Raw genomic sequence first — 26,757 nt, forward strand, 5'->3', positions numbered from 1 at the left:
GCCGAAGAAGGGAAGAACTGGATGTTGCGAGGTGCAAACTCGGTTGCCGAAGAAGACAAGACCTGGATGTTGCGAAGTGCAAACGCGGTTGCCGAAGAAGAAAGACCTGGATACTGTGAAGTGCAAACTCAGTTGCCGAAGAAGAAAAGACTTAGTTGCCGCCCTGGAGCTGCTCCCACTTCTTCTTCGCCGCAGCTGCAGAGTAGCGTTCACCATCGTGCTGGTAGATGAAGTCCCGAATGACCTTCCAGGTGACACTAGCTTCCTTGGGAGAGGCATGGTCGGGACCACAGAAGTGGGCAACAGCGTCTAGGAGGAGGTAGACCTGATCGGTGATTGTTAGCAACGGTCATCAAGGGGATTTCAAGTTCAAGCTCACATTGCGCTCATCCCAATCAACAACTCGAGCCTTCTCTCTGGGGGTCAGAACCGCGTTGCGAACATGACCTCGCATAGTTGCGTCTGCCATGTCGAAGCCACCAAGGTTCTTGATCTCCTTGTAGGAGAAGTTCCAGGCTCGACCGCGAAGGATGTAAGAGATGATGGACTGAGTGTCATCTCCAGGACGATAGGTTGCCATGTAGATCTCTTCGAAGCTTCTGCGACGTTTTCGGGACTCGGATGTGATAAGGGCGTCCTTGGCCACGCCAGATTCCAGGGTATCCAGGTAGCGGATTCGTTCGATGAACATCGCATCATTGCCAACCTGAACTTCAGCTCTGAGGTAGTCATCATGTCTGTTTGTGAGGAGAAGCTTGCCATTTCGCTGCAGGCTCGCACCATGGGCCATGTCTCGGGAGGCACGAGCAAAGCCGTCTTCGAGCATGCCCTTAACCCTGAGTTTGACGTCAGGGGTTTTGGCATGTCTGAGAAACTTCTGATGCTCCGGGACCACGTTGGCGCGCCAATTTTGTACCTTCTTAATCATTTCGATGCCGAGTGCAATCATCTGAGTGCCTCTGTCAATGTTCGCCTGAGCCAGGCGAAGGCCATGGCACACTTGCGGAGGGGGGTTGACAGTTGCAATGATGTACTCGCAGTTACCCATGAGTGAGGGGATAGGACCCGCGCAGTGATAGGTCTGTTGAGTGTCATCAGCAGGCGCAGGGGCAATAGGCTCGCCCTCAGCATCCTCGTCAGAGAGGGCGATGGGAGATTCCTCCATAGGAGCATTGAAGTTGTAGGCGTAACCAGTGCCAGGGCCCTGTACAGCAGCGGTGTACATGGGATGAAGTGGTGCCTGTTGAACAGGCGCCTGCTCGACGAGCAGGTTCTGAGCAACAGGTGCAGGCTGGACGTTCATAACCTGACCCTGCTGGGGGAGAGGAACACCAACGTTGTTGTCAGCCTGTGAGAATCGAAGTGTTAGTGTACTGAAAGGCTTTGGTTGAGGTTCAATCTGATGCAGAGGATGGTTCCTTTGCTTACCATGTTGGGCTGGGGATGGTTGACGGTGCCTCTTTCAACTTGCTGTAAATGGTTGAAGAGTTAGTATGAGTAAACTTCTAGGGTAGAGAGTCAAGACTATGCAGAGAGGTGAAGGTTTACTTACCAGCATGATACCGTACTGAGCGTTCTCTTTGGCACGCTCCAGGTTGAACAGATCAATGAAGTGCTCGACAGTCATTCCATATTGTCGAGCGGTCACTTCAACGGCCTGAGTCACAGAAAAGACGGGAGCAGGCTCAGGTGCCTGAAGGTTCAAGACCGGATCCATGTTGAGAAAATCTGTGGGCTCCCGAGGTCAGAAGTGTGTCATGGTACAGGGAGTGGTACACAACATGGAACGTACCAGCAATGACCAGGTGGTAATAGCCAAGGTGTGTCTCGAAGCAGCTGCCAAAGATGCAGATCGATGTTGTGTCCCGAAGGATGTGTGACAGAAGAAGTAGTTGGTGGTCAAGTAAAAGAGAAGACAGATGTGTTGGTTGTGATGAGGAAGAAAGGTGATGAGGGTGGTGTGGGAGAAAGTGGTGATTAAATAGAGAAGTGAAAGGGGGTGAGGCCCTCCTCAAGTCTCTTCCTAATGGTAAGAGTCCTTGAGAATGGCCCTTTCTGGCACAATAGAGCAGCAAGGTGAGATGAGAATGAAGACCACTTCCGAATGAGGACAAGGTGACGGCCCACAATGTGTGTTTGGGGACGAACTGGGAGTAGCAGGGTAAACAAATGGGGCGGGACAATAAGGGGAGTGGTTGGGGGGAGACCACGGGGCCAACGGCGTGGAAAACAATGGAAGACTGCCACCGAAAGAGGAAAGGTTCCGAGGGAATGCAAACGCAGTACTGGCCTTGTGATGAATTAGGAGCTCGAATAATGACCTAGAGATCAAGAACCGTTCTCGAGGGATTATTCTCCTTTGATATATGGCATTCCCTAGGCAGGGGGGGGGGAACCACCTCGATCTGGGGGGCAAGCTTCCTCGGCCTCGACGCCTTTAGCTCAACGGGTAGCTCCCTAGGCCCACTTGCCTCCCGTAATGGAGGGCTCACCAACACGGGATAGCAGGGCCCTTAGCACATTAGATCTCGTCCCAAAATGTGTGGGCGTTTCCATTTGCGTCAGGGCTTGCCTCGAGTCCCCACAGGACCTGGCCCCGATATCGTTTTCCACCACTCCTCGATGGCGGTTTATCTCCCCTTCGGTGGTTTATTCGTGCAAAGCCCTTCACCTCCTTCTGAGGCCACAGCTTTAGAGTCATTTGTCATTCACCACAGAATAGTTTTCGTAGAACCCCCTCCCCCTGTAGAAGATGTCGGCATAACCACAAAGGGACGAGACCCAGGAGACAGCTGGGACAGCTCCCCGTATGCACCGTAGATCCTGACATGCACCCCCATCCCCATTATTCACATGAGCATGGCGCACGGATAGCCCACCCTGTTTAGGATCGGAGTCCAGGATCAGGGGGGCTCATGCTCTCCAGATTCACTTCAGCAGATTAGGTCTAGCCTAACGCCTCTTCCGAATTGACATGCCCAGAGGGTCTAGCTGTTGTGTTTGCGTTTGAAAGCCCCCGCAGAGACGGATCAGTGCAGCTTGTCTGGGCCTGAGTCACTCGAGAAGGATCCGCGGGGGGCAGAGTGGGCTCCAGGCCCGTTGGCTTCACGCAGCTGTCAGTCGAGCTCGGTGTCCCTCTGTCTTTTTCTCATTCCCCATTCGTTCTTCGTCCTATTGTGATCTATGCCAAGGGGGGGTGGAGCATGCTGTTGTCGACCCCTGTCAAAAAGTCGGTCACTGCGAACATGGCGTATGCACGTCACCTGCTCTAGGCCGAACTCGTCACGCCTCTTCTCAGGTTGACTTCAGGTCTCGACTGTGTGGTGCTCACAAAGGGACTCGGGGGCTGGGGGCTCAGGCACTCGAGCAGGCAGCAAGGTGTGGGTGGGTGGCCCCGTCATCTCAGAGCAGGTCTCGCACTTGTGTCGGGACCTAGGTTTGAGGTTCCCGCGCTGAGCCGTTGTCGAGACTGGTCTGTATGTCTGTGAGGTCTGCGATGGGGCTCTGTATTTCCTTTCTGGGAGAAAGCTGCAGATCCAGGAGCGCGGGACGAAGATGGAGCACGGAATCAATCCTCCTTAGGCCACACGCTGTCCCCACTACTCTCTGTAGACTCCCGCAGAGGTGTGCTTGGACCTGGCCAAAGCATGCGGGAGTGACACTCACCCACCGAGAACCCGGTTCCTTAGGATTAGGCTCTGCCGGCCTCTACGAATGTGGGTTTTGGAGATTTGACTGCCCATTAATACGCAATCGGGCCTCCAGAGGGCCAGTGAGCAATGTCGGCACGGGCTATGAAGGACTCAGCCGTAATGACGTTTGCGAAGCTTAGGCCGTTACAGAGTTATTTGTTGACAAGCGTGTTTGGTCCATGTACGTACCGTACAGGTAGGAGCAGAGGGATCATCGAATGTGCAAAGAGCTGCATGTGGTGTGGCCGAGTGAGTGGCCAGCGGTCAGCTTGCCTCCAGAGAGTCTGCCCTCGAGTTTGCCATCTGCGGCCGCTGTAGCCCCCACACCACGAGAAGGCTGGTAAATAATGACTGTCTGACCCAAACCTAGACATACACAATGTAGTCTCGCTTTTGCTTCTGTAGATGTACTGGTGGCGCTGTCAGGGATTCTCGATGCACGGTGCTCTCCCTCGCGGCAGCATGCATCTCAGGCGGAGAGAGCTGACACTGCGAGGCCAGTGAGGAAGGATGGCCAAGTTTGCTATCACTCAAGCTCCACGGATCTTCCACCAAGAGGAAGCTCTCATAGGCAGGGCTCTGCGCTCCCCCTCTTTTCTGCGCAGGACAGCCGCTACCAAGCCAGGGTGTGCTTCTGGCCACTGAGAGAGCAGGCCAAAGCAGTCCCGGTGAGAGAAGAGACAACACAGGGCATTCATAAACATCATTTCATAATTGCTGCAGTCACTGTCCAGCAGTGTCGTTAATTGAAGCCATCCATGATGAGTAATCTGCGATGGCCGTTGGGAACCAGGGAATTTTGAGTTAGCTTCCGATCAGGAAATGCCGGCGCGATTGTGCCATGTGTGTTCAAAATGCGCATGACTGGCAGGTCGTCCTAACGCTTTTCGGCGTCGTTGCTGGGAAAAAAGCTGGGGAGAGATCTGGACGATGGGACCGCCCCCCCCCCCCCCCCCTCTCTCTCTCCCCCTGGCCATGGGCAGATCCATCGTATCGATCGGAGGTCCCAGTGACCCGGAATTGTGCACCGAATGTGGACCGGCCGGTTGACTTTACGATGCTTCGCGCCGTGCCGTGTGGCTTTCAGCCGTAATCCTGAAATAGTTGCTCGCAGCAAGCCTGCAGCTTATCGCCCGCGGTGGCCGACTTGGACTGACCTTCATGCCCGCCTCGCAAAGGAACAGTTTGCCAGGATCTCCGAGCGCGTGTGTGTGAATTATTTGCGTACGGACATTCCAGCGTATGACGGCTCGCCATCTCATCAGGTTCATTGCGATAGCATGAGTTTTACCCCCATCCTGTGGGAGTTTGTCACCACTGTGCAGCCCACCCACCACCTCCATCGTCCCGTTTCAGCTCAGCTCCGTCGAATTTGAGGGCAGCAAATGTGCCAAAATCCCCAGCCATGCATCCGTACCCATTCGTGCCAACCTATTTTAATTCAATACCCTTCTCGTGGCCTGCTCCCTGCATAATTATTTGATTTCCAGCAGGCAGCACTACAGTTCAGAGACAGACAATTGGACAATGCAAACGCGTTTTGCCGCAGAACGCAGTCTTGGCTTATCTCTACCAAACGTTCGCCTCATGACCCGTCCTGTCCCTTGCCCTTTTAGGTAGTGGCGCTCTGGCGGGGCTGGGCTCTCAAAAGACACACACGGTCAGTGGCTGTCGAGCTGTTTGTTTCAAGCCAAGGTCCAAACGGCTGTGCATCGTGGTGGGGACAGCCTGAACAGTGTCAGACTGACAGAGCCTGTCACACATCCCAGTGAAGGATAGTTTACGATGCCCACCCCCAAATCTATGGCTCAAACGAGCTTGGTGTTGTCTTTTGAAAGTGAGCTCAACATACATGTGAATAAACTGGACTAGTGTGTGAATCAGGGCTTTGAGAGTGACATTGGCACTGTTCTGTTTCGCTGCGGTCCCGAATTGATGTTGGTTCCAGGGTAGCTGGCTCAGTGTTGGCCCCTGTTCCACGCCCCTCCCGTTTCCTGTCAAGTCGTGGGGCGCCCCGGACGGCAAATGTAGTACCAAAGTCGGGCAAAGATAGTAGTAGTATAGTTGAGATGATGACGAGAGTGAGTTGAACAAGCATAAATTGGCATCGTAGTCGACGTGATGAACTACCTCACAGAGCTAGTTAAAGGTACAGTATGTTTCGGTATCACATAGCCCACCAGAACTCCCGCCATGTCCTTCTAGATATAAACCCATAGGAAAGAATAAAAAAGAAACCCAAAACAAAGAGCTCCTCAAGTCCCACTGTCACCGGTATAAGAATAATAGTCTTCCTCCCTCAGTCCTCCCACTCCTCGTCCAGCTGATCGATCAGCCGGTTCTCTGCGTCTATATTTCGTTCCCTGCGGCTGGGACTCGTGCTGAGATGGCGATAACCCCGTCGAATCGACATGCGCTGGAAGCACGCTGACACGGCAAGTACGATCAAATCCTGTTTCTCCTCCGTCAGCCCCATGGTCAGGCTTAGGGGAAATATCTTTCCCCCTTCATCGGGGTAGAACGCACGCAAACAAAGCTCCAGATACCGGCCCATAGGGTAAAGTTGGGCAATTGGCGCCAACCACGCGCATGGGCGACGGTCCGGTTATAGAAGATACCACCCAGCAGATACACCAGCACAGCAATGATAAGAATGAGACCGAAGATGCTGCCAGGGCCGACGCTGCCCGGCTTGTGAGGCTCAGCGTGAGCGCAGGCATGGCTGGAACGGGCCTCGAAGAAGTACGCGCACTCGTCGGGGTCGGTTCCGACAAAGTACACATTGGCGGAGGTCGCCCCCGGATCCCGGTCGCAAAGGAAGGAGATGGTGGCGGACTTGCGCCTCACCTTGTCCTCCTCTGGCTCTGGCTTATTATCCGTTGGCTTATCGTCCGCTGAGCTGGTTGCTTCTGGCTGAGATTGCCCAGAGGCGGAGGCAACGGCGCTCGACTCCGGATTGTTACCATCGTAGTGATAGTCGGTCTGGGGGTCTCGTTTCGACTTGATAGCCGCATCCGGTCCGCAAGGAGAACCCCCGGTGTATTGGAGCACTAGTTTTCGGCCACGGCTCTGCAATTCCATCGACTCGGAGCTGTGTCTCAGTCAGTACAATATCCTTAGTCCTAATCTAGTGTTGCACCAACCCTATGGAGAAAATTTGTCCCTTGGATGTATAATATGCGCTCACGTTCTGCCAGCGGGGAGGTGTGATGCCTACCACATCGCTGACAGGGTCCACCACGGCACCGCAGATGTTCAGTGTGAAGTTCTTGCCGTAGTCATAGCCCTTGGAGAAGTAGTCCTTGGTCGGGCCGGACCTGTATGAGCCTTCTTGCGGTTCTACGGCCATGTCGGGCCGGAGATCGAAGAATGCGCCACTGCCGGTCGAGGACGTCGCTGTGCATGCTGGAGCGTGTACTGTCGCCGTCGGGTCGTCCTGGACCGCACCGACAGCAGCCGCCAGGAAGGGAACGAGTGACGCTGATTGGAATCGCATATTGAATGTCGGTCGTGTGCGCCAGGGGGTTCGGATGGGAGAACGAAGATCAATATGGGCCGGACAGTAAGGAATGGCTGGGAGAGCAAATGACAGATTGTACAGGTGCGCCTCGCGCGGTATCGACAGCTGGAGATACAAAAAAGGAGCAAAAGGAATGTGGGTTGAGGAATTGTCGAACTTCGGCAGAGACGGCGGGTGTCGTAGCCCAGCAGCAGCGTGATGATAACGCCTGCCGCGACTCAACCTCAAACTGTCATCAGGGCCTCGACAATCAGAAAGGGTGACGAGTCGTCTATGCGATTGATGATTGGCTGGGCCGCGCTCTCGCTGACCCCTTGACGTACCCCCTGACAGATCTTGCTGTCGATGTGACGTCCTCCTCGAGTTCCAGCCGGCTCAACTGTTTCTCCGTCTACAGAGGAGCCTTTCAAAAGTCTCTGCTCACGCTAAGGACACTAGCGTCACGGGAAAGAGCAGGGTCCCACCCAAAATGTATAGTAGGATTCCCAATGTACCTACCGCTGTGTCCGACTTTCCTTGTATTCATTTCCTCCTTCCAACTCAATGATTTTTTTAATATGATGAGGGATGCGCTCAATCCAAGCCTGAATAGCTTCCTGCGGAAGCTCCTTCCAAGCTGCTTTCCAAGCTTTGACTGCCTCATGCCTTGACTTTGGGGCTCCTTTCCTTGTAGTCCGTCTCTTTATCCATGGCCAAGCCGGCTCAATAGGATTGAGGTCCGGGGAATTCCCACACCATAGCAGCCGGCTGATGCTATTCGCATCATAACATTGTTGCTGTATATAGTGGCTGTGAGCAGGAGCCTTATCTTCTTGGACCAAAGTGCCCGGGCGGTCCTTGGTACATTCCAAAGCAAAAGGAAACATCTTAGGGATCAGGATTGTCTTCTGATAGCGATACCAGTCAATACCGCCCTTGGACCCTCTCGTCAGCTTTCCGGACTTCTTATTCCATCGCCAGATTGGCTTCGGGCCGGGTAGTTGATGTAGATGTAATCGTCGTATTCCATTTGAAATTTCCCACTCTTCTCGCATAACAGCTTCAAGATCCTCATTCATTTTATTAATGATTTTTTCGGCTTCCTTCTTTTCGGCAGCAGTCTCTGGACCCCAACAGTGGCAGGGGCCCTTCTTATCATAGGAAAAGGCGCCCCAGAACATAAATTCAGATGCATCTTTCCATCGCTCCCGGATACAACTTCGAACAAATGCCTCATCGGCTTTTCGCCATACGCGATAGCTTCCTCGTCGATGGAGCAGGATAACAGAGGTCTCGTCAGACCAAATGACATTCTTCCAGTCCTCTAGGGTCCAGTGCTGGTGTTCAAGACACCAAGCCAGACGTGCCTCCCTCATCTTCTTCGTCAATCCAGGTTTCCTCGTTGGCTTTGTCTTTCGGAATCCAGCTTTCTTCAGTATTCGCCATACAGTGACGGCCGAGATCTCGATCCCATCGCTGCTCAGTTCGCCCGCAATATCAGCACACGTCTTTTCCCTGCCAAATCGATCGCGGCGAACCTTGGCGATGATCTCTATTCGTGCCTCGTCCGTCTGCTTCTTGGGACGCCCGGAGCGGTGCGCATCACGAAGGAATTCGTCATGGAGGGTCATCGGTCGGTGGTTGGGATCGAATCCGCGGGAAATAGCGCGTGCGTAGATGTCATTGATTGTACGGGGCGAAAGACCTGTTATCTCTGCAACTTCAGCTGTTGTTTTCCCGCCCGATGGGCTCTTGAAGACGACCACAAGAGCCCGGGTTGCAATATCGGTATTTTGACGCATTTTGGCGGTCAAGATGAGGGGAAAACAGGAAAAGTGAAAGAGGGGTGAGGTACCTAAGAATTTGGCTGGGTACATTCGCTTTCGGCACGATCCCTGTTTGTGGCTGACCTTAGCGTCCACGCGAGCAGAGACTTTTGAAAGGCTCCTCTGTAGACTGCCGTGTATCCAGTGCTGGGCGAGTCATGCTATCCGAATACGGATATGCAGGCACGGCAGGTGCTAGGAATATGCTTTAGCCCGGCTTGGCGGGTCCCTTCCCGCTAATGAGCAAATGAGACCATCCGGAGAACGAGAGCTCCGAGAGTTTCTTCAATTTACAACCCCGCGACTTGTTGACGCGGTGTAATAAATCTTGCCGATTGCTACAAGGGACTTGTACTGTGGACTGTCGAGGATTTATAAACCTCGCGTTGTGTCTGGATTTTTCTCTTCTCATCAACGCCGTTCCAGTACTGCAACCCCCCCCCCTTGTTGTCAATATGGCGACCAGTTCAAAGGCGGCTGCCGTCGAGGAGCCACACGGATACGAATTCTTCGGACCGTGAGTTCATCAACCATCTATTGGACTGGCTATCATTGCTAACTGGACATGTCAACAGTCCCGGTGCCTTCGCCATCTCCTTCGGCCTCCCCATCCTCGTTTACGTCTTCAACTTCGTCTGCAACGACATCTCTGGTTGCCCTGCGCCATCGCTCTTGAGCCCCAAGACCCTGTCCCTCGACAAGCTTAAGGTGGAGGTTGGCTGGCCTGAGAATGGATTCGCCGGTCTGCTCAATTGGGAGGCCTCTGCTGCCACGGCCGGCTACATGTTGCTTTCCATGATTCTCTACCGCATCCTCCCCGCGATCGAGGTTGAAGGTACCGAGTTGAGGAATGGTGGAAAGTTGAAGTATAGGTTCAACAGTATGAAAATCCTTGGCAAACCAGGTTGAACCTCAAGCTGACGGAGCCTTAGCCATGTACAGCAGCACCGTCACCCTGGCCGTCCTGGCCGCCGGTACTTTCGCCCAAGGAGCCGAGTTCCCCGTCTGGACCTTCATCTCCGACAACTTTATTCAGATCCTGACCGCCAACATCCTCTTCGCATACGGTGTCGCCCATTTCGTCTACATCCGCAGCTTCAGCGTCAAGGCGGACAACAAGGAGAACCGAGAGCTTGCTGCAGGCGGCCACAGCGGCAACTTGATGTACGATTGGTTCATCGGGCGTGAGCTGAATCCCCGTGTCACTCTGCCCCTAATTGGCGAGATCGACCTGAAGGAGTTCCTGGAGCTGCGACCCGGCATGATGGGCTGGATCATCCTCAACTGCTCGTGGTGCGCCCAACAATACCGCAACTATGGCTTCGTCACAGACAGCGCCATCTGCATCACGGCAGTCCAGGCTCTATATGTCGTTGATTCATGGTGGAACGAGCCTGCTATTCTCACCACAATCGACATCACCAACGATGGATTCGGCTTCATGTTGTCATTTGGCGACATTGTCTGGTTACCGTTCGTCTACTCGCTCCCCGTTCGCTACCTCTCTGTCCACCCCTTATCCCTTGGCCCGCTGGGTATTGCTGGCATGCTCTCGCTTATTGGACTCGGCTTCTACATCTTCCGCTCTGCCAATAACGAAAAGAACCGGTTCCGGACGAACCCCGACGACCCCAGAGTCGCCCACCTCAAGTACCTCCAGACCAAGCGAGGCAGCAAGCTCCTCATCTCAGGCTGGTGGGGTGTTGCCCGTCACATCAACTACTTTGGAGACTGGATCCAGTCGTGGCCTTACTGCCTGCCCACTGGCATTGCTGGATACCAGATTCTGAGTGCTGGGACTCAGGTCGAGGGTGAGGTTGCCTTTGTGATGCAGGATGGCCGTCAGGTCATCCAAGGCGAGGCCAGGGGATGGGGCATGTTCATCACCTACTTCTACGTCTTGTACTTTGCGATCCTGCTCATTCACCGGGACAGCCGTGATGACGAGAAGTGCCAACGCAAGTACGGCGAGGACTGGGAGAAGTACAAGAAGATTGTCCGGTGGCGAATCGTCCCCGGCATCTATTAGTCCTTGACCATCCGGATCGTGGAACTACTGCAGTGGATGTATGCACGTCCGACTGCTGATGGTAAGGCCTGGAAGGCGTGGAGTAGAGATGGTTCGATTTGCAATACATGGGCGATGGCGGCCCGTCTCACTCTTATGAACCCACGACGTGGAATACTTTGCCTGCTTTGCCTACCTCAACACCCTATCAATTCAGTGTAGATAGCCTAAGGCGGTTCCAACCGTCATAATATTAACGTCTTTAATATCGCAATCTCTGTATTCCTGTACCTCTGATACCTTCGGCCACTCCGTTAGACCACGATGGCCAAGGCCAAGGCCGAGCCAACACTGATGAGTGGGAAGCTGTGGGTGCATTTACGTGAGGGGATGCATGATGCCCCTCATACGACGTTGCTTCCGTCTTTGCTTTTAGCTGCGGGAAAACGGAGAATTGCAACCTGACGATGACTATTCCCACCAGCTGATGGTCTCCCGGAAGGCGTCGAAGGAGCACGAGGCCCGAGAGTTCTCCAGATCCTAGAAACGGGCCGAAGAGCGCGGGGCTGTGGTGCAGCGCCGGAGGGTCCTTCTTTCCACTGGCCGAGTGCCAAGACGGCGGGTGCGGGGGATAGATGAAGCGTACATGGGGTCAGCAGGGTCTGGGGGAGAGGTGAGATAACGGGTTGAGCTTGAGAAGCTTGAGATTTGGTGGTTGAAGGTTGGGTCATGTCGTCATATGGGATCCTCGGTGATCTTGGAGCGGGTGGAGGGCGGGGAAACGCGCTGCATCGCGACGTCGCATCGGCAAATAAAGTTGGTAGCAGCAATTTCGCCGGGCCGGAGTTTGGGCTACGGGATTGTGCTAACGCGAGGGTGAGGACGATAATGAGGGCGGTAGCTGGCGTGACAGAGGACTGGTAAGGGGCAGAGAGTTGGGACTCGGAAAGAGGCTTCACAGGGAGCTTGTCGATCACCATTTTGGCGGATTTTTGGCGGAAAGCCACGCCCTTGGGTCAGCCGTTCCCGAAATAGGGGATGCCAGATAGGCGTTCTGCTTATCGATGGGACAGGGAGACGACGTATTCGATAGCTCGATACGCCACTCGATAGATAGAAAAGTGATACATTGTTGGTTCCTGGCACAGCGCCCATCGCGAGAAACAAGTTAGCGGAGGCAACCTCGGAGTGAGACAAGACACTAACCGCCTGACGTCAAGACAGACCAAGACAATAACAAAGTACAAACACGATCATGCAATGGTGAGCAATCGGTTGACTAAAAGACGAATAAAGCCGAAAAAACCTCGAAAGCAGCACGCTCGTCGACATCACCTGGTCCATCGTCCGGTCCATCAGCCCAAGGTCGTGCTGCTTTCACATCATCGCGCAGCTCCTCCACACGCCCGGCTCTTGCACTGGCGCACCACGACCCTGGCCTTTTGGCCCTGGACCATCGGCCCTTTTCTTGTGCGCAAAAGCAACTGCCAAATTGATCAATGCCGCGTCCCCCACAGAGCCAGGGCTGTCCACTCCCGGCGCAGCACCGCCCTCCAGCGCCCCGTTCGCCCCGGCCGCGAGCCTGGTTCCCCCGATGTCGTCGAGGATTGCTTTGTGGGGTAGCCTGGCAGACGGGGGAATAAAGCACAGCAGGGATCGGCAGCTAGGCCGGTTGGCAGTGGAGGGAGGGCGGAGTTGGAAGAGTCAGTCCGCTTAAGAATCATCAAACCACTTTTTCCATCCCGGCTCGATACCAAGGAACGATGTGATACTGGACGAATGCAAAGTGCAGTGTTGGTGGAGGCCCATGGGTAAATAGGCTTGCTTGGGGCGAGCGGACCCCTTCTTCTCGTGGGCCCGTGGCCCTTCCGGGAAGGGATTCGCGGTCTGGCAGAGACATGCGGCGGGCGAGACATACATAGTAGAGTTCGTGTTGGATTCGCGCCGTGTTGCCCTGGCATGCGGTATCCTGTGAAGGGGGCCCAACGTTAATTGCCTGCAGAGACAACGCGTGAGTGTGACGGCGAGCTCCAGGGGTCTCGTCCGTGTCTCTTTTATAAATATACCTTGAGCATCGCCCTCCCCGTTGAAACGGTCGACGGGAGGCTTTACTTAGGCGCTTGCTCTCGACGGATGCATACACCTCGGTTGTTTCTCCTTTGCTGATCCTACTCAGCGACTCTCTGCACATCCCGGTGTGCCATCATCGTCATCTCCACTCCGCGCCCATCGCCTTATTTGCCTGGAAGGCTTAAAGGTCTCGGTCCTCCTTCGTCGAGCTGGCTGTTGACGCCCGAGCCTCGAAATTTCCCAAGACATTGGCGAGTTGACAGTTTGCCACTCCACCAAGAAATCCTCGTCAAACATGAAGACGACGACGTCGCTCGCCGCAGCGTTGGTGCTGTTGGCTGGCGCCGACGCTGCTATTCCCGCTGGAGGTGTCCCAAAGGTGAGCCCACATTCTACTGTTTCCAGTTTCCAGTTTCCACCTTCCCCGTCCCGATTTCCCCTGGATCGGACGCCATGCATCCGGCATCGCTGCCAATTGGGTTACTCATGGGCGCCGTGTCGCGACACCGGCACGAGGTTCCGTCCTTTCACCATCATACTCTCCCATACAGTCATTTATCCTCCACCGCCAGAACAAAAAACACTCGCTTTCGACTGCATTTTGCACTCTTTAGTTCTATATAGATATCTCTTTTTGCGGCACGGGCACGGTGATGCATTGTCGATCCTTTTAGAAAAGACCCGACGACGCCACAATGCATTCTCCCGGCGCTCTAGCATTGCTTTCACTGGCATTCGCTCCTTTGGCGCGCTCCCAAGCTGACACACAAGCTACGCTGCAGGTTGCCGCTAGAGAAGACGGCCTCGCATTCTCTCCTCCTCACTATCCGTCACCATGGATGGATCCCGCGGCCCCGGGCTGGGAAAATGCCTACGCCAGAGCCAAGGATTTTGTGTCGCAATTGACGCTCACTGAGAAAGTCAACCTGACCACCGGTGTTGGGTGAGTATCCAGCTATTGAAGCCCATGCTTCAATGCAGAATATCTTGGGCATGGTTCTAACCCTCTACTCTAGATGGATGTCAGAACGATGTGTCGGCAACGCTGGATCTATCCCTCGCCTTGGCATGCGTGGACTGTGCATGCAGGATGGCCCTCTGGGTCTCAGACTCTCAGATTACAACAGCGCCTTTCCTGGTGGCATCACTGCTGGTGCTTCATGGAGCCGTACGCTCTGGCACGAGCGCGGTCTCTTGATGGGCACTGAGGCCAACGAGAAGGGAGTAGACGTTCTCCTCGGTCCCGCGTCTGGCCCGCTTGGTCGCGCCCCTACCGGTGGCCGGAACTGGGAGGGCTTCACTGTTGACCCCTACATGGCCGGCATCGCCCTGTCTGAGACTTCCATGGGCATCCAGGAGGGCGGCGTGATTGCTACCGCGAAGCATTACATCGGCAACGAGCAAGGTAGGCCAGCAGCACGATTGCCGATTTTACGCGACTTCTTAGACTAACGGCATCCAGAACACTTCCGACAGGCCCCCGAGGCCGTGGGTTATGGTTACAACATCACCGAGTCCATGTCGTCCAACATCGATGACAAGACCCTCCACGAGCTCTATGTATGGCCTTTTGCCGACGCTGTCCGCGCTGGTGTGGGTGCCATCATGTGCTCCTACCAGCAAGTCAACAACTCGTACTCGTGCCAAAACTCGAAGATCATCAACGGTATCCTCAAGGACGAGCTTGGCTTCCAGGGTTTCGTCATGAGCGACTGGCAGGCTCAACATGCCGGTGCCGCCACTGCTGCTGCCGGCCTCGACATGACCATGCCCGGCGACCCCACCTTCAACTCCGGTCTTAGCTTCTGGGGAGCCAACCAGACCCTGGCCGTCATCAACGGTACCGTTCCCGAATGGAGAATCGACGACATGGCCATGCGAATCATGGCCTCCTTTTTCAAGGTTGGCCGAACTGTTGAGAGTATGCCCGACATCAACTTCTCATCATGGTCTCGCGATACCTTTGGCTACGTTCAGATTGCCGCCAAAGAGAACTGGGAGCAGATCAACTTCGGAGTTGATGTCCGCCATGACCACGGCCAACACATTCGTGAAGCTGCCGCCAAGGGCAGTGTCCTACTCAAGAACACCGGTTCTTTGCCACTGAACAAGCCCAAGTTTGTCGCCGTCATTGGCGAGGATGCTGGAGGCAACCCTGCCGGCCCCAACGGGTGCAGCGATCGCGGATGTGACAACGGAACTCTTGCCATGGCTTGGGGCTCGGGAACTTCCCAGTTCTCATACCTGGTCACCCCGGACCAAGCTCTCCAGGCTCAAGCCCTTACAGACGGCACTCGATACGAAAGCATCCTCAACAATAACCAGTGGGCACAGGTTAGCCAGGTTATTGCCCAGCCCAACGTCACCGCTATCGTCTTCGCCAATGCCGACTCTGGGGAGGGGTATATCAATGTCGATGGGAACGAGGGCGACCGCAAGAACCTGACTCTCTGGAAGGAAGGCGACGACCTCATCAAGAATGTCTCTTCCATCTGCCCTAACACGATCGTTGTGCTTCACACAGTCGGCCCAGTCCTTCTGACCGAGTGGTATGACAACCCCAACATCACTGCCATCGTCTGGGCTGGTCTTCCTGGCCAGGAATCCGGCAACTCGATTGCCGACATTCTCTACGGCAAGACGAGTCCCGGCCGATCGCCCTTCACCTGGGGTCGCACCCGCAACAGCTACGGCACAGATGTCCTGTACGAGCCCAACAATGGCGAGGGTGCTCCCCAGCACGAATTTTCTGAGGGTGTTTTCATCGACTACCGCCACTTCGACCGCAACTCTCCCAGCACCGATCGTACAGCCGCCTCCAACGACTCCGCTGCGCCCCTCTACGAGTTTGGCTTTGGTCTTTCCTGGAGCACCTTTGAGTACTCTAGCCTTGAGATTCAACCTCATATTGACACCACCTACGAACCCACCTCTGGTGACACGATTGCCGCTCCTGAGCTGGGCAACTTCAGCACCGACCTGTCCGATTATACTTTCCCGTCCAACATCCGATACATCTACCAGTTCATCTACCCCTGGCTTAACACCTCATCCTCTGGCAAGGAGGCCTCAGCCGATCCCTACTATGGCCAAACCGCCGAAGAATTCCTCCCCCCCAAGGCCGTCGATGGCTCTCCCCAGCCCAAGAACCCGGCCGGTGGTGCACCCGGTGGCAATTCTCAGCTTTGGGATGTCCTCTACACCGTCTCCGCAACCATCACCAACACCGGTAGCGCTACGTCTGACGAGATTCCTCAACTTTACATCAGCCTTGGTGGCGAAAACGAGCCCATCCGTGTTCTGCGCGGCTTTGAGCGCATAGAGGGCATCGCGCCTGGCCAGAGCGTCATCTTCACTGCCGACATCACACGCCGTGACCTAAGCAACTGGGATGTTACATCACAGAACTGGGTCATCACGGAGCATGAGAAGACGGTGTACGTTGGTAGTAGTTCAAGGAACCTACCCCTCAGTGCGGTTTTGGAGCAGAGCTACAGCACATGATGCAGGCAAATGAGGCCTCCCCTACCTGATGAAGAGGGCATTGCAACAAAAAGAAAGAGGACGATGATAGGTTTTGGATGACGGTCTTTAAGAGTCTTCTTGTATATACTTATGAATGCATACGAATATTCACACTGAATAACCTGTTCCCGGATCAATCCCAGGTCCTGTTATTGACTACATGGCATGTCAGCTAAAGTATCACTACCTGAACACAAGAGCGCAAGAGCAGAGAATGCACCTAAGCGCTTCGGTCAAGCACGGCTGGCACTGCGTTGACCTCTCGCTTACTCGCCGGCTACTACACTGTGTCCAAAGACCCTGTCAACTGACTTCAGCATCGTTGCGGACGATACCACCTCGGGTGTCCCATCAACCGGGTAGGGGCATCCGTTTGTTGAGCCTCTGGTAACGTCACAAACTCCGTTCACCAATCGCGCCCATAACTGTTCGGTCGAATACCCCCATTCCGTAACCCTTCGCGAGAGTAGCCCATTCTGGTCATCCGGTTCGCAGAATATCCTTGAACAGAACTGGTCACCCACCACCCTATTGAGACCACAGGCAGATGACAGATGAGCTCCCACTATTACCGATGCACCTAAATCAGAGAAAATAGCCGAAGCACATATGGGAATCATACGATTTCGCTTACCGCTTGGATTCCTTGGCCGTTCTTCATCTTCGTCAAACCTCGCAGGGGGGAAAAAGCCCACCGAGTTCTTCACCGACTAAACCCGCCTCTAGCAGCCGAAATTGGCCGTCGAATGAGTCAATAAAGCGAATAGCGAGCGAAGTGTTTATAAATGCAGCTCCCCCATCGGTTTCCGGTGGTCGGTCAGCTCGGGTACGATGAGTCTGGAGGCCCTCGCCTGGCGTCTTGGTGGGAGGGTGAGGGTGTGTTTCGAGAGGTAAGACGCTCTGTTTTATGTATGCAGCCTTCTTGGTATCAACTAACTCGGCTTTGTAGTAGGACCATGGGGGGAGACGCCGACATTCGTCAGTGTCGGTGCTGCTCTTTGCCCATCAGCCAACTGCCTCTTCCTCGGTTGTTAGGTCACGAGGAGCGATAGCTGTGCTATTTCACCCCGAAGAAAGCCTTGAGGGAGCCTTATGGTCAACTCAACGGACACAGGCCGCGTGGAGGCATGTTTGTGTCGTCAGTTTCCACTCATGGGAGGGAGCCCATGAGTTTGCTGGTGCCTTCCGCGTGCTGATCGAACAAACGGCCTGTATACAGACGCAACATTCCGCCAAGGCCCTTTGTCCGATGGATTCAAGAACGATACCGATGCCGGCGACCTGGACGTGTTGGGACGAGTATGGTACAACCGCCGACGGGACGAGGTGGTCGGAGTCACTGTCGGCTGGGACAGAGTGGGACAGAAAGAGGATGCTACAGCATGAGGATGGAATGTGAGGGAATGTGAGGGCACTGCAGGAGGCATCGCCATACCCAAGACGCGACGGTAACGTGGCATGGAATCTGGTCATGAGGCTCAAGTTTGCATATCCACCTAGACAATCGCTCGTCAATGAATTTTACTTGCAACGAACTGGCATATTTTACTACTCATAATTCCATCGCTTGTGAAGTGTCAGATTCTCTTTGGTATATCGCGCCTGCTGATTTAACGCGTTGGAAATACAATACTTGAAACTCGGATTCGGTGAAAGCTGGGTCTTTGAATGGCCTTTACCATACGCAACAAATACGCGAAGATGATGGTAACCACATCCCCAACTATTTGCGTACACTTACCATGTGTTGGCTCACGATCGATCGCTGAACATGCACCCCAGACCCTACCACGATATAGACAGCCGCAGACCTCGTTGTGTTCGACGAAACCGTTGCACATTCCACAAAGGCTAAGCCGGCATGGCACAGTTGAACAAGATTGGTGCTCCGACACAGCCATCTTGAGGCCTCATGCGGACTAGTATCACAAAATTTAAGCCCAATGGGTTCCCTCGAGGCCTGACAGCAGACCCATGTACCGGGAACAACCTCACCGCTGAAACTTTGACAGACTGTCAATCTCAACGGAGAGTGGGGTTCTAGGCGAGTACTTGAGGCGGGCCACATTCGGGGCTTCACTCCTAGATCTTCGTGGCTGACAATGGTGAAACTATAGGACACAAACCTGAGTGTATTCCTCAGGAGATGGCTGCTAACTCCTCCAAGAATGAGTGCTGAATCACATAAAGTAGAGTTCGTCAACTGGAGGAATAACAAGACATGGACTGGCAAGAAACATTGTGATTATGGGACATCCCGGTTGTGGAACTGGAAATATACCGAGACACCGTGTGATATGTAACCGGGGTCTGAGGTACATTGGTCGCGTGTCCTCGGTGACTTAGAACTTTGAGCCAAACCTCAGGGTCCCACTGGATCAATGCATGCGTAGTCTCAGGGACTTTAACTTGACGTCTCAGGGACTCGGACTTGAAGTCTCAAAGACTCGGACTTGAAGTGATCCACGATCTTTTTAAAGAACCCCGTATTAGCTATCGATGAAAGGTGATTCAGTGGAACAACAAGGGACTGCGAAGAAGTCTACATCTTGTGGCTGTATACCACCTTCTGAGCATCACAGTATAACCCAAAAGTAGGCTCATTATCAGGGCGGAATGGTATCTTTAGCCAATGATCTCGCATATCTTCATGCGCGTCAAGATCACGATATCGGAGGTAACAACTGCCGCAGTGTTTCGATGTGTTCCACATGCTCTGCTCCCTTGCATCCGGTGTCCGAAAGCAGCGACGAACTGCTGCCGGTGTCCGATCAACAGTGAGTCAGAGGCATATTGGACACGAATGTGAGGCTCCTAACGATAGTTTGCGGTGCAGCGCGTCACCAAGTGGTCGCGATGCCATTGCGCGTGTCACAACTTGCGACGAGGCAGAGTAAGCCGTTCCACGAACCTCGGGTCCGCAGCTATGCAAGGGCCAGAATTCTTGTCACAAGGGCAGAAATTGAGAGTGAATCACAGCTGCTCTATGATGATGTGTACCACTGATGGGCTGCCATCGTTGAGAACGGGTTTCAACTCTGAACTATAAGTACGGTCTTAGCTATCCATCATAGCCCTTCCTTCCTCAGCACTGTATCGAGTCTTGTAAGCCACGCCGACCAGCCTGAGTTCCCGTTCCTGCCTTTTCTGCACTTTATCTTTGGTTCGAGAGAGGCAGCCTCTACCTTTCCCTTTGACTTCCCTGCTGGCCCTTCTTGGAGACACAGGCTACAGAGGACCACCTGACCTGTGCGATATTGCCAGCTGGTATCCTGTCACAATGCCCCTCTGCATCAGAAGCAACTCAAAGTTGTCACTTCAGAAATGCGGTAAACCCGACTGTTCTTCAGTCGTCTACTGCAAGGACGGTTGCATTTCTTTGTGGTGCAAAAGACGTAAGTTGGCTACCTTGACCCATCAATGGACATCGAGCTGACAGGACACAGATTCGTGCCGCCTTGGACCTGCTCTCTGTAGGGAAAAGAAGAGAAAAAGCAAGGACTACTGTCACCTGCGTAAGTCCATCTGCCTTCACCCCTTTCCACCGACATTTCCTAACCAAAACTAGACAGGGCATGTGATGCTCAGGGATGTAGTGTGGAGAGGGACTACAAGCACACAGTTTCTTGGTGTTGCCCGGAACGTCAGTCTCCCTTTCTCAGCTGAATGCAAGCCATGAGAGATCGTTCAAATCACTGACATCGTGAGCAGACGCCTGTCGCTTTGACAGTCCACCTGGCAAACGGGCTTGTACAAAGAAGCCTGCAGCGAATTCCGCCTACTGCGGTGACCACGTGCAACAGTCGACGTGCGCGTGGGAACGTTGCAGGCTGGAAAAGTTTCCGGGCAGCCAATTCTGCTTGACACACAAGTGTGTCGTGTGCTCAAGAGGATGTTATCCCGGCCGTGATACTGGGCACTGCTCCCAGCACCAACCCTGTGCAGCCCCTACGTGTACCGACTTCTGCGCTGTTGGGAGCGATGGCGAGCCTCAGATGTGCTGTCCCGAGCACCACGTCTGTTCAGCTCCTGGGAGAAAATGCCAGGAGGTTGTGATCAAGGCCCAGACATGCTGTCAGTGGCATCGCTGCGGTGTCAACGGGTGTAAGGGGAGCCGGGATCAGTTCCGCGGCCAAAGAAATCTGTGGTGTCGAGATCGTAAGTCACTTTACTCATCAATCTCATCCTGTATACCAGCTAACCAGATAAGATGCCTGCACGAAGGGAAACTGCGTAGGACGCATAGCAAGCCCGGGCGTTCCATTTTCTCGAAACTGTGTCGACCACACATGTCGGCAGGCGGATTGCTTCGGGCAGGCCATTGACGCCCGTGGACTGTGTCAACAGCACTGCTGCAGAGCTCTCGGCTGCAACAACCAAGCTGCGACGGGGAACGCTTATTGCGGGAACCACAAGTGCCAGGACGCAGACTGCCAGCTGCCTGCTAAGATGCCGGGCGGGTACTGCACGCAGCACGCGTGCGTTGTTGAAGATTGCGGTGGTGAGAGAGCTAAATCTTACCGCAACATGTGTCCGGAGCACGTCTACCGCGCGGGACGCGATGATGAGTTTAATGAACGCAATCACTTGGAAGCGCAGCGGATGGCCGACGAGGAAGAACGGCTAGCGGAACAGAAGAGGATCAAGAATGAGCGCGAAGAGCGAGAGATGCTTGCACAATATGCGAGGGCCAAGGAGCAGGAGCAACGAGAAGCGGCCGCCCGACAGCATCGACAACAACAACGCCACTGGCGAGCTGTCCCAAGACCTCAAGCCCGGGAAGATAGGGCACAGCAAGAGGCAGATCAAAGGGCGCGGCTCTACCAGCGTTTGCCAACGGGGGGAGTGCGAGGCTGGTGAGGCAATCGCAAGTTTCGCTCCAGGTCGACAGCACAAGACCCCCGTCATTCGAGGTTTGCACTGCGCCTTCCACTCATTTCGTTCTCTGAAGAACATACGTATATCCGCCGCCATATGCACCTCCGAAGCGCATATTTGACACCAACACCATTCACCATTCGGAGATGCTTTGCCCGACGATGGACATAATGGTCCCAGCAATTTGGATTGTGGACGTATACAAGGAAGTATATACTTTAGAACATTGCCATTCGCACACATACATATGGCTACTTGCACACAGATGCAAATGGGTCTGGCTAAGCCTCATCTTTACTTTCATATCTAGCTTAGGCGTACGATTAGAAGTACGCTCCTGGGCCTGCATTTGTTGCTTATTTAACAACATAAGAGTCTCGAAGGAGAGGGGTACATACTTAGAATTAGTCTTAATCAACTTACTCTACTAAGTACTACATCGTGGAAAATATTTTTAATAATCTCAAGTGTTATGGTACATAATTTTCTGCAGGAGAGTCGGCGGGAGATGTAAGAAAGGCGTATGATGGGCTCCGATCCAGTAGCCAACCGGGTGCTGCAAGCGCCTTAAACAACCCTTGTGTCTGCAAAGATCGATGCGAACACAGGCAAATAAGTTTATTCTGAAGAAAAGGTTATTTACAATGTAGCTAATTAATCCTCGTCCGTTTTTTCCTCCTTGCGTCCTCCTTCTGCGCAAACGAATATTACACAATAAGTGCACATAGCAGGCGAGAGGCGGGGATAAGTCTTCCTCGACCACGCCCAAATTCTTTCAACTCGCTGCTCGAGAATTATTTTTAATATTTAAAATGTTTCATCGCTTCTCAGAGCTTCCTTTGGAGCTCAGGGAGGAAATCTGGAAACTCACAATTCGTCCCAACCGCCCGGGAGTTCATGCCTTCAGCATCTACAGCAGTAAGGAAGATGAAGATGCCATCGACGAAATGAACGATGCCAGAATACCCGCTGCATATTACCCCGATCTTCGCCTGGCAGCTCCGCAGCTGGCGCTCCGGTCTATCGACAATCCTTCAAGCAAACGCAAAGACACAACGGCCTCGTGGACCGTAAACAACCCATCAACATACCTTATCGACGGAGGCCTCTGGACGGCTTGTAAAGAATCGCGGTTAATTATGGAACGCCACTTCTGTACTCAGGAATGGAATGCGATTCGAAATCATTCCTTTCAGAGCTTTAGAGATGCCCAACGTCAGGAGTCCGTACCGGCAATGGGATGTTTCAACGAGAAGGATGCTGGCGACCACTACTTTACAGTTTTCCCAAATCAAGACCTCTTTTTTCTCCAACCATACAACCTCAACACTCTTGACTGGGGAAGAGTGTCTCACGACATATCCATTGCTTCAATGTGGAATGGTTTCGGGGGCCTGAAGCATGTCGCCCTGGAATTTAACCCAAGCTGGGCTCTGGAACTCGAAAAAGACCGACCCTTTTTCATCGAGCTGGAATTCATGACCAACCTCACTGACGCGGTTATTGATGGAACGGCATGGGGAGGATTAGATACACTTTGGTTCATCGACTTCGGGATGAAACGAAAAGCACATGTCCCTACAAAAGCGGAAACCGAGAGACCGCCTCGCAAAGTCTTCTATCAGAACAATTGTCGCTTTGTAGAAGTTTATACAGGCTCACCATTTGATCATCAATGGGAGCAGTATTATAAAGCTGGAGGAGTTGAGAATATTTCGAGTCGTAGATTTATCCAGGAGCTTGAATACGCCATTGAGGACGGACTTGATGACCGTCAGGCCGAACACTTCGGTCTGGATGCAAAAATTGGGATCCTAGGCTGCGAGTTCTGACAAAACCTCGATAAAATACATAATAGCATCTTCAATAGAGCCATACATTTAATGCGACTTTTTTGAGTATGTATTCTTAGCATTCATTTTTCGTTGTAGGAGAAACTCGGAGTATGTCAGAGAATGAACGAGGCCACGTAATAAGGCTGTATGACTAGCAATGCTCTCAATCGAATATCGCATCCATTCGTGACCTAACTTTCTAATGGCTAGGCAATATGAACAGAGTGATTGTCGACAAAGTGTACCGCAACTTCTAAGGGATGTCTATACTTCGATTGCGTCATCATCGTGAGGAGTGAACGGCCGGTAGAACGGGAGAATCGGCCATTCTGGCTGCTCATATGGCGCCGAGAAAGCGTGAGTTCCAGAGCCAACATGAATAGTTTCAGTGCTCGCCGGAAGTTTGATCGCCGCGACCGAGTTCAGCGGGATCTTGACGGTCATGGTGAATAGCTCTCCTTCAATCGCCCAAGAGACTTCAATCAAGCCATACGGCGACAGGTGCTTCGCATTCACGGATGTCACTGATCCACCAGGTATGGGTGCGATCTGTATCTTCTTCCAACCGGGTTCGAGGGATGTGATTCCTGCCATCACGCTGTGCATCCAATCCGCCACAGCCCCCAAGGCGTAGTGGTTGAAGGACGTCATCTCACCCGGGTTGACGGAGCCGTCGGGCAGCATACTGTCCCACCTCTCCCAGATCGTCGTCGCCCCCATCTGCACAGGGTACAGCCAGGAGGGATTTTTTCGATGTTCAAGCATGCGGTTGAAGATATGCGTCCTGCCAGCCTTCGACAAGGCGGGCCCCAAGATGGCGCTTCCGACAAATCCGGAAGCGATCTTGAAACGAGACTCGGATCGGATGATCTCCTCCAGTCGAGCAGCTGCGACTTCGACCTGCTCGTCTGTTTTGAGAAAGTCGAAGTGGATGGCAAGGGCGATTGCTGTCTGCGAGTCATTGACTACTCGACCTCGCCGGGTAATATACTCGTCGGTGAATGCCTCAAGAAGCTCATTGAAGTCATTCGAGTACTTCTTTGCGCCTTCTTCGTCTCCAATCACCGAGGAAATCTTGGCCATTAATCTGGTGATGTGCACGAGGAAGGCGTTGGCCACGAAAACCGAGTCGGCTCGGCCCAAGCCAGGCTCTGAGGGTGGCGCCGATGGATCGAGCCAGTCGCCAAGCTGCTGCACGCTCGTCGTATCCCAGAGCTTCCTTTCGTTCCTGGGGATTCCTTGTTCAATCCAAGCCCGCATTCCTTCAATTTGGGCCTCGAGGACTTTCTTGTCACCAGATGCTTGGTACAAGTCCCAAGGAACCAGTACCACCGCATCACCCCAGACGGCAGTGGCTGGTCTGAAGGGGAAGTCAGGGAAGACATCAGGAGTGAACAAATTGGGAATGCCATTTTTGTTTTGCTTCTGCTCTGAGTCCACATCACTCAGCCAATTCTTCAAAACCCCAACAGTATCGTACAGGAAGCTTCCTGTTTTGCAGAAGACAGCAATATCTCCAGTCCACCCGAGTCTCTCGTCTCGCTGTGGGCAATCTGTCGGGACACCGACGAAATTGCCACGCATACTCCACACAATGTTCTTGTGTAGCTTTGAGATTAATGGGTGGGAGCAGTCGAACCAACCTGTTCTTTCCATGTCTGAGTGAACAACAACTGCCGTGATGGATAACAGGTCAGCCATCGCCAACCCAGTAATCTCGGCGTATCGAAAGCCGTGGAAGGTAAATTTGGGTTCCCACTCGATTGGGTCGCTTCCGCAGAGGATTATAGAGTCCTGGGCCTTGGCGGTCCTCAGAGGGCGGGTGTCAACATGTTCTTTATCCTTCTGCAAGACTTCGCCATGCTGAATAACCACCTTCTGCCCCGAAGTGCCAGCAGCGAGCCGGATCTTGACCCAACCAACGAGATTTTGTCCAAAGTCAACAATGATAGACTTGGACTTGGTCTCCCGTGTTTCTAATGGCTGCTGGAATTGTGTTCGTCGGATAGGCGGGCCACTCGGCGCGACCAGGCGTTCTCTGCAGTCGAGCGTCGCAGTCTTGACCTGGCGCCAGTTGGAGTCATCGAATTCCGGTAGCAACCAGCCTGGCTCATCTATCCGGGCATCGAATTCCTCTCCATCGTAGATTCCTGACGAAAGAAGTGGGCCAAATTCCTCTTTCCAGGACTTGTCGGTATTGATCACAACAGGTTCTTCATCTGAGGGTGTCAGGAATAGAGACGCCTGCAATCCCAGTGTTTTGCCCCAAATATTGTCGTTTCCTCCCGCAAATCCCAGTCGTCCACAATACCACCCCTCGCCTACGTATGCAGCGATGGTGTTTTTGCCCGAGCGGAGGAGGCTCGTCACGTCGAAAGTCTGAAAGGGCAATTGAAATTTGTAGTTGGTCCAACCTGGTGTCAGCACATGGTCGCCAACTCGTTGGCCGTTGATATGGCATTCGTAGAGTCCATGCGCTGTGATGTATAGTCGGGCCTTGGCCAGGCTGTTGGCGTCTGCTACCTCGAAGTCGCGACGGAAGCGGATAGGACGATGGGGTTTTCCCTTCTCGCCATCCAAACCAGATTCGATGACGTCGCAGGACCAAGTGGACTGGTCAATTCCGGCTTCAACTGCTGTCCAAGGTGACCATTCTGAAACGGAGCCGTCTGCGCCAGTCACCCTAACCCGAAGCTTCGCTGACTCGCGTTCCTGAAGAGGATCTGCTGGCCAAGGGGCAAGCACAGAGTCTGATGAGTCGGCATGGAATGACTGGATGCCTTTCAAGCTATCTCGCTGGATCTCAATGTCGTAGGAAGCCTGCTGCCAGTTTTGGACGTCCCCGCCAGACACCCATGACAATCGAGGGCTGCGCTCATCAATTCCCAAGGCTTCCCGGTGGTGCTCGAACCGCACTTTGTCCACGGTGAGTGACATGTTGCGGGATTGGTGGTGTGGGAGGGTGTAAAGACTGTTGATGCAACTCAACCAAGCCTCAGTGTGGAGAGTCGGGATCTAGGAGATGACTCGGCGGCTTGTGGTCACGCACAGTCAGGGCCCTGGGCTTTCTTGCCAGTTGACTTGAGAGCAATCTCAAAACCAACCTCGATCGCTCTTGGATATAAACTACATCTCGGTGTAAATAATCCCGAAAACATCACCAACCCTCGCTCTTTCGGTAGGATGATTCTCTTCTCCTTCCCGCATCTTGAACACGGGAATTGGTCCTGTCTGTGGGGCCGAAGTGCTGCGGAGCCAGAGCCCAGGTATTCGCCAATTATGGATAAGGGGACTATAGCTGCTAGGCCTAAACAGGGCTAGATGATCCCGGAAAACCCGGGCTCGGCTGGTACCATCGGGTTACCCCAATCTTATGGCACGGACTGAGACAGTTTGAGATGTTCACAAGTCTCGAGTTTTGGAG

The 26,757-nt window shown here is 53.6% G+C and overlaps 10 protein-coding genes across 10 annotated transcripts; 4 read left to right on the forward strand and 6 right to left on the reverse strand.

The window, feature by feature from the left end:
* Positions 1-151: 151 nt before the first annotated feature.
* BGZ61DRAFT_583138 (uncharacterized protein) lies at positions 152-1,926 on the reverse strand (the record flags this gene model as incomplete). The annotated part of the gene is made up of 5 exons (XM_046256307.1): positions 1,793-1,926; positions 1,553-1,728; positions 1,429-1,470; positions 380-1,348; positions 152-325 (listed from the first exon to the last, which is right to left on the reverse strand). Exons 2-5 carry the CDS (start codon positions 1,715-1,717, stop codon positions 152-154), a joined length of 1,350 nt encoding a protein of 449 aa, XP_046112952.1. The 5' UTR covers positions 1,718-1,728; positions 1,793-1,926.
* A 3,848-nt stretch (positions 1,927-5,774) lies between these two features.
* On the reverse strand, positions 5,775-7,688 carry BGZ61DRAFT_439686 (vacuolar sorting receptor). Its single transcript, XM_046244386.1, has 3 exons — positions 6,836-7,688; positions 6,219-6,783; positions 5,775-6,144 (listed from the first exon to the last, which is right to left on the reverse strand). Exons 1-3 carry the CDS (start codon positions 7,186-7,188, stop codon positions 5,992-5,994), a joined length of 1,071 nt encoding a protein of 356 aa, XP_046112953.1. The 5' UTR covers positions 7,189-7,688; the 3' UTR covers positions 5,775-5,991.
* Positions 7,689-9,472: 1,784 nt separating this feature from the next.
* On the forward strand, positions 9,473-11,046 carry BGZ61DRAFT_489141 (Delta(14)-sterol reductase; the record flags this gene model as incomplete). The annotated part of the gene is made up of 3 exons (XM_046250176.1): positions 9,473-9,534; positions 9,593-9,897; positions 9,950-11,046. 3 exons carry the CDS (start codon positions 9,473-9,475, stop codon positions 11,044-11,046), a joined length of 1,464 nt encoding a protein of 487 aa, XP_046112954.1.
* A 252-nt stretch (positions 11,047-11,298) lies between these two features.
* On the reverse strand, positions 11,299-12,174 carry BGZ61DRAFT_439693 (uncharacterized protein). Its single transcript, XM_046244387.1, has one exon. The coding sequence runs from the start codon at positions 12,003-12,005 to the stop codon at positions 11,430-11,432; it is 576 nt and encodes a 191-aa protein (XP_046112955.1). The 5' UTR covers positions 12,006-12,174; the 3' UTR covers positions 11,299-11,429.
* Positions 12,175-12,256: 82 nt separating this feature from the next.
* BGZ61DRAFT_439694 (uncharacterized protein) lies at positions 12,257-13,036 on the reverse strand. The gene has a single exon (XM_046244388.1). The coding sequence runs from the start codon at positions 12,984-12,986 to the stop codon at positions 12,522-12,524; it is 465 nt and encodes a 154-aa protein (XP_046112956.1). The 5' UTR covers positions 12,987-13,036; the 3' UTR covers positions 12,257-12,521.
* A 754-nt stretch (positions 13,037-13,790) lies between these two features.
* Positions 13,791-16,599, forward strand: BGZ61DRAFT_471514 (glycosyl hydrolase family 3 N terminal domain-containing protein; the record flags this gene model as incomplete). Its single annotated transcript, XM_046248227.1, has 3 exons — positions 13,791-14,038; positions 14,112-14,500; positions 14,558-16,599. The coding sequence occupies 3 exons, from the start codon at positions 13,791-13,793 to the stop codon at positions 16,597-16,599; spliced, it is 2,679 nt and encodes an 892-aa protein (XP_046112957.1).
* Positions 16,600-17,721: 1,122 nt separating this feature from the next.
* On the reverse strand, positions 17,722-18,521 carry BGZ61DRAFT_471515 (uncharacterized protein; the record flags this gene model as incomplete). The annotated part of the gene is made up of 2 exons (XM_046248228.1): positions 17,722-18,116; positions 18,362-18,521. 2 exons carry the CDS (start codon positions 18,519-18,521, stop codon positions 17,722-17,724), a joined length of 555 nt encoding a protein of 184 aa, XP_046112958.1.
* Positions 18,522-19,900: 1,379 nt separating this feature from the next.
* Positions 19,901-21,480, forward strand: BGZ61DRAFT_471516 (uncharacterized protein; the record flags this gene model as incomplete). The annotated part of the gene is made up of 5 exons (XM_046248229.1): positions 19,901-20,015; positions 20,067-20,135; positions 20,189-20,263; positions 20,332-20,778; positions 20,867-21,480. 5 exons carry the CDS (start codon positions 19,901-19,903, stop codon positions 21,478-21,480), a joined length of 1,320 nt encoding a protein of 439 aa, XP_046112959.1.
* An 833-nt stretch (positions 21,481-22,313) lies between these two features.
* On the forward strand, positions 22,314-22,940 carry BGZ61DRAFT_281511 (uncharacterized protein; the record flags this gene model as incomplete). Its single annotated transcript, XM_046238464.1, has 1 exon — positions 22,314-22,940. A coding segment is annotated over one exon (627 nt), but the record flags the coding sequence as incomplete, so codon positions are not given.
* A 279-nt stretch (positions 22,941-23,219) lies between these two features.
* BGZ61DRAFT_583143 (alpha-L-rhamnosidase A) lies at positions 23,220-26,530 on the reverse strand. The gene has a single exon (XM_046256308.1). The coding sequence runs from the start codon at positions 26,268-26,270 to the stop codon at positions 23,598-23,600; it is 2,673 nt and encodes an 890-aa protein (XP_046112961.1). The 5' UTR covers positions 26,271-26,530; the 3' UTR covers positions 23,220-23,597.
* Between the last annotated feature and the right edge of the window lie 227 nt (positions 26,531-26,757).

This window comes from Ilyonectria robusta (assembly GCF_021365365.1).
Source record: "Ilyonectria robusta strain PMI_751 chromosome Unknown BGZ61scaffold_1, whole genome shotgun sequence".
In the NCBI taxonomy this organism is placed as follows: domain Eukaryota; kingdom Fungi; phylum Ascomycota; class Sordariomycetes; order Hypocreales; family Nectriaceae; genus Ilyonectria; species Ilyonectria robusta.

What these genes read in the sequence shown, in the direction of transcription:
- BGZ61DRAFT_439686 (XM_046244386.1), bottom strand. Translation starts at nt 7,188, where the DNA reads ATGCGATTCCAATCAGCGTCACTCGTTCCCTTCCTGGCGGCTGCTGTC. An exon ending in GGACAAATTTTCTCCATAGG is followed by an intron (nt 6,784 to 6,835) that starts GTTGGTGCAACA and finishes ACTGAGACACAG; the next exon opens with CTCCGAGTCGATGGAATTGC. An exon ending in GTATCTGGAGCTTTGTTTGC is followed by an intron (nt 6,145 to 6,218) that starts GTGCGTTCTACC and finishes GAGGAGAAACAG; the next exon opens with GATTTGATCGTACTTGCCGT.
- BGZ61DRAFT_439694 (XM_046244388.1), bottom strand. Translation starts at nt 12,986, where the DNA reads ATGCCAGGGCAACACGGCGCGAATCCAACACGAACTCTACTATGTATG.
- BGZ61DRAFT_439693 (XM_046244387.1), bottom strand. Translation starts at nt 12,005, where the DNA reads ATGGTGATCGACAAGCTCCCTGTGAAGCCTCTTTCCGAGTCCCAACTC.
- BGZ61DRAFT_583143 (XM_046256308.1), bottom strand. Translation starts at nt 26,270, where the DNA reads ATGTCACTCACCGTGGACAAAGTGCGGTTCGAGCACCACCGGGAAGCC.